This window comes from Ruditapes philippinarum, unplaced genomic scaffold, assembly GCF_026571515.1.
Source record: "Ruditapes philippinarum isolate M1 unplaced genomic scaffold, ASM2657151v2 ctg21906_1_1_1_1, whole genome shotgun sequence".
NCBI classification, from domain to species: Eukaryota; Metazoa; Mollusca; class Bivalvia; order Venerida; family Veneridae; genus Ruditapes; species Ruditapes philippinarum.
In genome coordinates, this window is record NW_026856220.1 from 1 (window position 1) to 11,907 (window position 11,907).

Here is an 11,907-nt window from a genome sequence, read left to right on the forward strand (position 1 = left end):
AGCCAAAAAACCTCCAGATGTAGACAATATTGATGAAGTTCCCTCAAGCAGCAAGATTGCAGAGAAATTTTCTAAGAAGGTATGCTTTTAATCCTTAACCTGCCGAATTTCTTTACTTTTCAGATCTGATGTATATTAGTAAATATATTTTATGTCTTTGTTATTGTAGGTAAATAGCTTTAATATTAGCTAATCTTTCTTGTAATTTCACTAATTTGTAAACCGACTTTAAATTAAGTTTCTTGTATCTTGTAATGGGCTTTTCCAGCTTCCATTTTTAGCTCGACTATTTGAAGAATATGAGAGCTATTGTAGTCGCCCCGGCGTCCGCGGCGGCGTCCGCTTCGGCGTCTGCGTTGGTTAAAGTTTTTTGTAAAGTCAAATATCTCAGTTATTGCTTGAGATATTCAATTGAAACTTACAATACTTATTTATAGTAACAAGGTACATCAGATTGACAAGTTGGATAACTCTGCCTACAATATTGACAGAATTATGCCCCTTTTTAACTTAGAAATTTTGGTTAAAGTTTTTTGTAAAGTCAAATATCTCAATTATTGCTTGAGATATTCAATTGAAACTTACAATACTTATTAATAGTAACAAGGTACATCAGATTGACAAGTTGGATAACTCTGCCTACAGTATTGACAGAATTATGCCCCTTTTTAACTTAGAAATTTTGGTTAAAGTTTTTTGTAAAGTCAAATATCTCAATTATTGCTTGAGATATTCAATTGAAACTTACAATACTTATTAGCTCACCTGAGCATGCTCAGGGTGAGCTTTTAGGATCGATGATTGTCCTTCGTTCGTCGTCCGTCGGTCGTCCGTTCACATTTAGTTGTTAACACTCTAGCGGTCACATTTTTGCCTCAATCATCATCAAACTTGGTCAGGATGCTTATCTAGTTGATAGCTCGGATGAGTTCGAACATGGGTCATCTCGGATGAGAAACTAGGTCACAAGAGCTAAAAATAGAAAAACCTTGTTAACACTCTAGAGGTCACATTTTTGCCTCAATCATCATCAAACTTGGTCAGGATGTTTGTCTAGGTGATAGCTCGGATGAGTTCGAACATGGGTCATCTCGGATGAAAAAGTAGGTCACCGGAGCTAAAAATAGAAAAACCTTGTTAACACTCTAGCGGTCACATTTTTGCATCAATCATCATCAAACTTGGTCAAGATGCTTGTCTAGGTGATAGCTCGGATGAGTTCGAACATGGGTCATCTCGGATGAAAAAGTAGGTCACCGGAGCTAAAAATAGAAAAAACCTTGTTAACACTCTAGTGGTCACATTTTGCATCAATCATCATCAAAACTTGATCAAGATGCTTGTCTAGGTGATAGCTCGGATGAGTTCGAACATGGGTCATCTTGGATGAAAAACTAGGTCACAGGAGCTAAAAATAGAAAAACCTTGTTAACACTCTAGTGGTCACAATTTTGACTCAATTGTCATCAAACTTGGTCAGGAAACTTGTCTAGGTCATTGCTGGGAAGAAATTGAACATGGGTCATCTCGGATGAAAAAGTAGGTCACCGGAGCTAAAAATAGAAAAATCTTGTTAACACTCTAGTGGCTACTGTTGTGATCCAAATATTCTGTTAATTGGTCTGAAAGTTTGTTTTGATGATTTCTAAGTCAAGTTCGAACATGGGTCATCTTGGATGAAAAAAACTAGGTCACACCGCCCAAATATGGAAAAACCTTGTTAACATTCTAGTGGTCACATTTTCGACTCAATTATCATCAAACTTGGTCAGGATGCTTGTATAGGTAATTGCTTGGATGAGTTTGAAATCGCATGTGGAACTAGGTCACCGGAGCTAAAAATAGAAAAATCTTGTTAACACTCTAGTTGCTACTGTTTTGATCCAAGTATCCTTGAAATTGGTCTAAAAGTTTGTTTTGATGATTTCTAGGTAAAGTTTGAATATGTGTCACCTGGGTAAAAAACTAGGTCGCACTGCTCAAATATGGATAATCCTTGTTAACACTGTAGTGGTCACATTTTTGACTCACCTGTCATGAGACTTGGTCAGAATGCTTGTCTAGGTAATTGTTTGGATGAGTTTGATAAATCAGGTGAGCGATCTAGGGCCATCATGGCCCTCTTGTTTATAGTAACAAGGTTCATCAGATTGACAAGTTGGATAATTCTGCCTACAAAATTGACAGAATTATGCCCCTTTGGAACTTAGAAATTTTGGTTAAAGTTTTTTTGTAAAGTCAAATATCTCCATTATTGCTTGAGATATTCAATTGAAATTTAAAATGCTTTTTTATAGTAACAATGTTCATCAGTTTGCAAAATTGCATAACTCTGCCTGCAATATTTGCAGAATTATTTGCCCCTTTGAAACTTAGAAATTTTGGTTAAAGGTTAAAGGTCTTCAAAGATATTTACTTGAAACTTTACACATGTACTTAGGGTCATAATTTGAGGGTCATAATTGTATGTCACTGACCAAGTTCCACAACTCTATCCTGCATTTAAGCTGATTCATATCCCCTTTTCTACTTAGTCTCTTGGTTAATGTTTACATGCAAGTTTTACATATCTCAATAACTATTAAAGATATTTATTTAAAACTTCACATATGCATTTAGGGTCATAATTGTAGGTCACTGACAAAGATCCATAATTTTATCTTGCATTTAGGCTGATTTTCTCCCCTTTCTCAACTAAAGTTTTGCTTGTAAGCTGTAATTACTGAAGAGTTTGTGCCTTTTTTTGGGACAATTTTATGCATTCATAATAATAAAGCAGTGATTTACTTGATAAAACATCTTAATAACAAGCCTTTGTACCTTTTCTGTCAATTTAATGTATTCATAGGTAATTAGTATTATTATACTCAATAAAACCCCCTTGTGACATTACCTTCCGAATAGTCAAGCCAATACTGTATAATTAGACTCTCTCTAAGACCTATAACATGAATTTATTAAAAAAAAATTAGCCCTTTTGTGAACTTAGAAAATTTAACATTATCAAAGCTCTAAATTTAACATTATCAAGGCTCTTTTACTATCAAGCACTTAGAATAGTCGAGCGTGCTGTCCTACCGACAGCTCTTGTTGGAACTGTCAGTTATCAATTTTGGATGAAAATTTAAGTTTGTTAGCTAACAATATAGAACCTGGTCACTTGCAAAGAACATTTGTAGACTACAGACCTTCGAACAAAATTTTATATGGATTTCTACAAGAACAGATGTCAATAAAATGATTGATTTGGTGTCTTTAAGTGCAGAAAGAAAGGTTATTTTCATTTATTTTGGTACCAAATTATACCGCTTTGTGCGAATTACTATCGTTGCATGTGCAATTTTCACACAATTCAAACAATGTTCTCAAAAACCACAAAACGTAGGACAATGCACTTTGTAATGTCATTTGAAGAAAATTTATAAATATTTTCTGATAATTATGAATGGTTTTGTCCAGATTAAAAGATGGACTATTTCATTCATGATATTTACTGTGGTTTTAACATATTTTGTGTAGTTTACTTTGTTGCTTGTGTTTTAGTTATTGGAAAAGATACAGGAGACCGTAGATGAAATGTGTTCCGAAGTTATAAAAGAAAAAAGTGATGCGAAATCTGTAGAATCAATGAACCAAAAACTGAAACAGGCGAGGTGGAACTACTTTGCCGAGTTGAATGAGCTGAAACATAACTTCCGTAAGATCGTTTAATCATTGTTTTTGCTGAATTTGTTAAATGGACTTTCCCTCCTTTTAATTTGGGACTGTCCATTGTTGCTTGAAGGTGTTTCAGTATTTAAACTGAACCAAGTATTGAGCAGACGGCAGTAAAAATATAACCTGGATATTGTCACCTTAGTGCAGACTAGGTTAACTCCTGGAGTTAACCTGTTGCTGCACTGAGATGCAAAATAACTTGTACTACTGGCATAATGATGCCCTTTTTAGCATACATATAATTTGTTATCATCGAATGACAACGTTTGATAATCTCAAGTTGGAGTATGGATACAATTTAAAAACAATTTCTTTCTGTGACTTGTCTGAAGGGAGATGTGAGTTCTCTCCCTTATATAGCGTAAATCCTGAATTTAATTTTCATTGGTCATTGAGAAAATAATAACATGAAAACATACTTTATTATGCTCCCCGAAAAATTTCGGGGGAGCATATAGTCGTCGGGTTGTCCGTCGGTCCGTACGTACGTCCCGAATTCGTGTCCGGCCCATAACTTTGTTATTTGAAGTCGGATTTTAAAACTATTTCACAGAAATGATCACCATATTGAGACGACGTGTCGCGAGCAACATTTGGGTCGCTACCTTGAAGGTCAAGGTCACAGCATGACCTTGCAGCAAAATCGTGTCCGGTCCATAACTTCATTATCTGAAGTCGGATTTTAAAAATATTTCACAGAAATGATCACCATATTAAGACGACGTGTCGCGCGTAACATTTGGGTCGCTACCTTGAATGTCAAGGTCACAGCATGAACTTGCAGCAAAATCGTGTCCGACCCATTACTTTGTTATTTGAAGTCAGATTTTAAAACTATTTCACAGAAATGATCACCATATTGAGACGACGTGTCGCGCGCAACATTTGGGTCGCTACCTTGAAGGTCAAGGTCACAGCATGACCTTGCAGCAAAATCGTGTCCGGTCCATAACTTCATTATCTGAAGTCGGATTTTAAAAATATTTCACAGAAATGATCACCATATTGAGACGACTTGTCACGCGCAACATTTGGGTCTTTACCTTGAAGGTCAAGGTCACAGCATGACCTTGCAGCAAAATCGTGTCCGGTCCATAACTTCATTATTTGAAGTCTGATTTTAGAAATATTTCACAGAAATGATCACCATATTGAGACGACGTGTCACGCGTAACATTTGGGTCGCTACCTTGAAGGTCAAGGTCACAGCATGACCTTGCAGCAAAATTGTGTCCGGCACATAACTTCATTATTTGAAGTCGGATTTTACAACTATTTCACAGAAATGATCACCACAATGAGACATTGTGTCGCGCGCAACATTTGGGTCGCTACCTTGAAGGTCTAGGTCACGGCATTACCTTGCAGCAAAATCAAGTCCGGCCCATAACTTCGTTACTGGATGTCGGATTTAACAACTATTTCACAGAGATGATCACCATATTGAATTGACGTGTCGCATGCAACATTTGGGTCGCTACCTTGAAGCAAAATCATGTCCGGCACATAACTTCGTTATTTGAAGTCGGATTTTACAACTATTTCACAAAAATGATCACCATATTGGGCCAATGTGTCGTGCACAATATTTGGGTTGTTTTTACACTTTGAACTTTGTCTTTTGACATAACTCTGACACAACAATAGGTATACCTTCCTGTGTCCAAAACCTATTCGGGGAGCATCACCCGGTTCAACCGGCTCTTGTTTTAGAATGTTACATTTGTGATGTCTAACACTTGCATCTTTAACACCATGCTGACAGTTTATATCACAAAATGCTTCTATATGTACTTGCTATCTAAGTTGATATATATTGTTGATGTTAGTTTTGATATACACTGCAACCACATTATAACGCTCGGTTAAATATCACATTATAACAAAGTTGTGATATATAACGCTCATTGCGAAATTACCGCATTAACCCACCCACATACATGTAACGCTAATGATTTTTACTTACCGTTAATGAATTTTGATAATTTTTTTTAAACAATGTAATAGGTAAACATGTATTATTTTGTCAAATATGACTAATTATATTTAAAAAAACAAAACAAAAAAAAAACAAAAAAAACAACAACCAGAAAACTTTTGAAAGAAAAACATAAATCACAATTGTAATAAAAGTAAGCCATTGATCTCCTGTCTTTGTAACTTTGAAGCCAAGGCCTATAAGGGTTATACTGAAGGTAGCTTTATAATAGGGCTAGCAGTGTTTGTATTGATACAAAATTTTCCATCAATATCAGCCCTACCACTTGTAAGAGTTAAACAGTGTTCGCGTTTACTGAGTAAACATATCAATTTACTCTCTAAAATTGCCAGGGAGGAAAGAAAAAAAGGGCTGTTGAGTCCCTGGGATGAAACACTTTTTCCCCGATAATTGGTCAATTCTCTCTTAAGTTTTTTTGCTCTGCTTGAAAATGATTTTCTATTCACTTTAAATAAATTGTATTATAAGAACTTGACTTTCACCTCATTTTCATTTGTTCCTTTCTCATTAGCAATGCAGATTTATATCCCAAACGTAGACTAGGAGCAAGTGCTCGGCCTCGTTTTGGGCCAACCTATCAATGATATCCGCGAACATCAACAGTCACAAATTTGATTGTATTATGAAGTTATGCAAACATTGACATTTTTGTAATTGAGGACTCGTTCCATTTGAATTGGGACGTAACAGATCTATTAGCACTGAGTCCCAGGTACTCAGTAAAGTTAGGGAAAATCGCTAACACTGAGTTAAAGCATGGAAATACCGCCTCCGTGGTCGAGTGGTTAGAGTTGATGACTTCTAATCCAGTTACCTCTCTGGCGTGGGTTCGATCCCAGGGAGATGCTTTGGTAGTTTAGCGCGGAGGAAGGTAGTCAAGTACTGGTGTAACTCTCCAGGAACGATGGTTAGGAAACTACCCGCCTATATGACTGAAATACTGTTGGAAAAAGGCGTAAAATGACACAAACAAACAAACAAAGCATGGAAGGAGTTTAATGATCATGTTTTTACAATTTTCTTGACTGGTTCCTTGTATTTTTCAGAGCTTACAATGTTTGAGATGAAGTCAGGCTGGGATTCAGAGAAAGATCAGATTGTTAAAGCTCTAACTACAAAACTTCAGACAGAGAAAGAACTTGCCATTAAGGAAGCAAAGAAAAAACAATGGGTAAATTGTTCATATTCATGTGCATATATGAGTGGGTATTTGTGAACAGGTACAAAAATTCTGGTGAATGAGTGCATTTTGGTTAAATGTCAAATTATTTAGGGTGAATTTAGTGTTATACCATAGGTCCTGTCACAGGGTTGTCATTAACATTTTTTGCAGAAGGTTTGTTTTGAACTTGAGGCGGTCATTTCTGTCTTTATCATGCATAACAAAGAGTGTTTTCTTAATTTTGAGGCGGCCCATAATGCATTTGAGACAGGCATTTTGGCCTCCTGCCACCTCTTAATGACAACCCTGCGGTCCAATTAGTCAAAAGGAGTGTGCTTTGGGCTATTCACAAAGTACTATGATTTGGCCTTGTTTTCAAAACAATCAGATAAATGCATTTGTTTTGGTAAATTGTCATAAAAATTAACTTCAGTATATGATAATTATAAACGGGTATAGCTTTCGGTATATAATGGTTGTGTACAGTTATAGCTGTTTACAGTGACAGCTCCCACATCCAAGAAGTCAATGTTTCTACTTTTGCGTAGGTGACTGAAGCAATGCTTAGAGGTTTACTTAAGGTCTTCACCAGTAAAGATTGAAATCAGTTTATGACATTAACAGTTTTTGTGTGAGCTAAAAATCAACTATAAGGCAATATAAACTTTACTTAGCTTGAGTTTTTAGAAATTTTTTTTATGCCATTTAGAAAGCCTTTTGTTCATAAATTGTGATTAAAATTTGTGAATACAGGATTTTTTTTTCAGGATTTGTAAAATATTGAACTTTTTCCCATTATGTATGATATGAACTAGGATATTTAATGATATTACAGTGTGCTCAATGTGGAAAAGAGGCTATATTTTACTGCTGTTGGAATACTAGTTACTGTGATTACCCGTGCCAACAAAACCACTGGCCTCAACACATGCATACGTGTCTACAAACAAATAAAGATAAAACATCAGCTGTGAACACAACTAGTTCAGTAAATGCAGGTAATGATAAAACGTTTTATGATTGTGACTTATTTATAGCACCTGTAAATTAATCTATTTTCTTCTGAACGATGCTTCATATCTGTGTAATGACCTGCCAACATTTTCTGACTAGCTAAATGATGCTTTTTATGCCCCCACAATGTGGGAGCATATAGCGTTGCACTTGTCCGTCCGTCCGTCAGTCCGTCCCGAAATCTTGTGAACCCAACTCCTCTTAAACCGGATGGCAGATTTTGCTTAAACTTACAGGGATGAACAACCTTAATGTGTAGATGGTAGTAAAGGAAGGAATTTTCGCTGCGACTAAATTTAACAGAATTATGGCCCTTTGTTGATTTTTTCACTAGATACTATGTAGAAATTTTGTGAACGCAACTCCTCTTAAACCGGATGGCAGATTTTGCTTAAACTTACAGAGATGAACAACCTTAATGTGTAGATGGTAGTAAAGGAAAGAATTTTTGCTGCAACCAAATTTAACAGAATTATGGCCCTTTGTTGATTTTTTCACTATATACTATGTAGAAATTTTGTGAATGCAACTCCTCTTAAACTGGATGGCAGATTTTGCTTAAACTTACAGGGATGAACAACCTTCAGGTGTAGATGGTAGTAAAGGAAGGAATTTTCGCTGCGACCAAATTTTACAGAATTATGGCCCTTTGTTGATTTTTTCACTATATACTATGTAGAAATTTTGTGAATGCAACTCCTCTTAAACCGGATGGCAGATTTTGCTTAAACTTCCAGGGATGAACAACCTTAATGTGTAGATGGCAGTAAAGAAAGGAATTTTTGCTGCAACCAAATTTAAGAGAATTATGGCCCTTTGTTGATTTTTTCATTATATACTATGTAGAAATTTTGTGAATTAGGCCCTTTGTCGATTTTTAGTTTTCAACTTGTGGTACATGTAGTCCAAAAAATATTTGACCTAGAGTCATAAGATTGACAGAACAGTGGCGTGTGGGGGCATCCGTGTCCTATGGACACATTTCTAGTTTATTAAGATAATTGAAGCAATTTTAGGATGACTGCTTTTGGATTGAGATATCATGAGCTTGAATCTTGCATACGGCTAGCTTCCTTGCTTAATTTCATCTGTATGTTAGTGTAGAGGCAGCCTTAACTAGATCTAGTCCTTTTGTCTCCAAAGGGTGATGGGTTGATATAGGTACAAGTATTGAGGCCCAGAACTAAGGCTTGCCTCATTACATCAATGTGTAAATGCAGAGGGGATGTGAAATTTTATATTTTTAACTGTTTTCTGAGGGAAGGCATTAATGGTTAACACAAAGAAAAGCTTCAATCTGGACTTGAATCAAAATAAATCATAGATATGAAAATATTTTAAGCTCTAATTTTTGGAGCTTTTGTCATAACTTAGTGATTGCAGCTTTTTTTTTGTTTATTGTCATAAAAATCTGTACTAACAATATTAATGCAATGATACTTAATATGTGGTTTCATTTTAATGATTTCTACCTGTCACGTCAAGGTCACTGGCACCTGTATAAACAAAACATAAAATTAGGCCTTTAAATCAAAGTGCAGTTTACTATCCAGCACTGAGACAAGTGCAACACACTGCATCTCCAAAAGCTTTTGTTTATTATTTTGATAATTTATTGGTAGAATGTACTTTGCACACAAGTAAAAATTATATATTTAACAGGTCAAAAGGGTCAAGGTTCAAATGTTACTCCATCATCAGTCAGTGCTCCTGTGTCAGCAGCAACAAATGTAGGGCCTCTTACCTCAGTCAGTGCTGCTAATCCACCTGCAGTAAGTACTAGTACTTCAGCAAAGTTCTTTTACCCCATATTACAATTATTTCTTTCTATTATTTTTATTATGATAATGCATTGAGGGTTATTGTGACAATCACACAACTTTAATATTTACTCATTTTGCTTGAAATGCTTTTGAGATAGTTGCACACTTTGAATTTTCAGTATGTTCGGCCATAACATCTTGTATGCCATTAATTAGTTAACTTTCTGACTTAATTCTATTGTACTGGTGAATAAAATCTGTCTTAAACAAATGTGATTACTTGCAATCTATTCCTCATTTGAACATCATTTTACAACAAGGGTTTACTTGTATACATTATGCAATTCTGTTGTAATGATGCAATATTATTTATATTTTATATCTTAAACTGGCACACCTTCAGATAAGTAAAAGTAAAACTCAAAACTTAAAGAGAAATATGTCTAAAGTTTAAGAGGGTGTATGACTATTCACAATTAAGGTGTAACATTGAATATTAATTTTTTTTTGTGTGCAAAACTTGACCAATCTTTATTCTTCTTATAACCAAAATTTTACTCTCTTTTTAAACAGAGAAAGAGAAATTCATGCATATTTTAACGAGTTTAAAAGCAGTAGCAAGCTTATTAAGCAATGTAAAAATACCTAATTTGTATGCTTAACAACATTTTTACTCATTGTAACATTTTTTTGAGATTTCATAAATTGTTTTCAAAAATCTGGAGCAGTGCTGCTTTAAGAAATATTTCATGTCTTAAACCCTAATCCTGCCTAAATTTATGAAAATGGACTTGTCCAGCTTCCATTTTTGGAACTTATCCATTATCAATTTAGGGGATTTCATTTTGAAAGTTTAAAGTTGTTCAGCTGACAGTATAGAAAATGTTCAGATTTATGGACGTTATTGGCAGGCCAGGTCTATATACTGGTGGTAAAAGGCAACTCATTTTTGGTGTTCCAGTATGTTAAGGTTGAATATATTGTTCATTAAGGATAATTTAGACTGTGACTACATGTATAAAGCCAGACCAACCTTGAGTTCTGTGCAGTCCAGACTAGGCTAGACCTTATACTGTTGGTTGATACAAGTATTATGATACCTATATCTTTCCTTTGTAACAATCTTTGTTTATGACTGTTTCAAAGAAGTGAATCATACAAAATGAGCTTAAATATGGGATAAATGTTTTTTTCTAAAATCTTTGCATGTGGAGTTCTTGTATCTATAATGGATTGTTGCATGAGAACTTTACTAGTCTTGTATTGTATTTGGGAACTTTTCCTCAATGCTTGTAGGAAACCAGATCATTTGAGACGACTTCAGGATAATTCTTACGATGGCGTTACAGCGTGAGAAGAAAAGCGGGGTGAAGGTTCGGCCAGGGGTTAGTCCGAAGTTTAACCCACCAATGTCGTCTCGCTCATGCAAAACATAAGACAGGTCCGTATAGCATAGTGTGTAATAGCTGTAAAAGTCGTCATATAGCTTAATTAGTTATGATTTTTTACTGTAAACATACCAAATGTCAAAAAAAGGTGACATGGCTCTTTGGTTAAGGTGCATGCATCTCAACCTAGGACAGTTGTGGTGGATTCAAACCCTACTTTAGTTTCAAAAATGTTTCCGCTTACCGGTATATCACTAATACTGGTTATTTCCAAGAGGTGGACTTGATAGAGCTTAATTAATGTTAGAAAAAAAATGTCCAACCATTGTCCTGCAACAAGTTTTTGCCACCTGTATAGGGATAGCATCAGTGCGTACATCAGTGCAGTCTTACCAGGCTCTAAAAAACTGTTGACTGTTGGTTGTTTTATGCTTGACTATTAAAAAAATAGGGGAGAGCTTTTTGTACTCTACACACAGCGTTGGCATCACAGTTTGGTTAAGTTTTTGGATACAAAATTTACTGAAAGTAATGGGTTGAAATGTCATATAGTTGTTCCGCTGTGATTATCTAACATGATGGGCAAAGGTACCATAAAATTGAGTTATCCTTTTTACAGAGTTATGCCCCTTGCTTTAATCTTGAGCACTGAGAATTGTCAAGGATGCTGTCTTTGGGACATTTCTTGATTTTTTATACCCCCAAAAACGAAGTTTGGGGGGGTATATAGGAGTCACTCGGTGGTCCGGTCGGTCGGTCGGTCGGTTGGTCGGTCGGGCCGGTCGGTCGGTCGGTCGGTCCAGACGTCCGTTGCATTTTCCTTGTCCGGAGCATAACTTGAAAACTAATAGTTGGAATTCAATA

The 11,907-nt window shown here is 35.6% G+C and overlaps 1 protein-coding gene across 1 annotated transcript; it reads left to right on the forward strand.

The window, feature by feature from the left end:
- Positions 1 to 12: 12 nt before the first annotated feature.
- On the forward strand, positions 13 to 9,763 carry LOC132745841 (MYND-type zinc finger-containing chromatin reader ZMYND8-like). The gene is made up of 5 exons (XM_060734834.1): positions 13 to 79; positions 3,544 to 3,697; positions 6,763 to 6,887; positions 7,714 to 7,876; positions 9,555 to 9,763. Exons 2-5 carry the CDS (start codon positions 3,577 to 3,579, stop codon positions 9,746 to 9,748), a joined length of 603 nt encoding a protein of 200 aa, XP_060590817.1. The 5' UTR covers positions 13 to 79; positions 3,544 to 3,576; the 3' UTR covers positions 9,749 to 9,763.
- Positions 9,764 to 11,907: the final 2,144 nt, after the last annotated feature.

Bases quoted from the DNA above. Each gene is read 5' to 3' on its own strand.
- LOC132745841 (XM_060734834.1), top strand. From the start codon at position 3,577: ATGTGTTCCGAAGTTATAAAAGAAAAAAGTGATGCGAAATCTGTAGAA. The intron at 6,888-7,713 runs GTAAATTGTTCA...ATGATATTACAG, and splicing joins AAGCAAAGAAAAAACAATGG to TGTGCTCAATGTGGAAAAGA. The intron at 7,877-9,554 runs GTAATGATAAAA...TATATTTAACAG, and splicing joins AACTAGTTCAGTAAATGCAG to GTCAAAAGGGTCAAGGTTCA.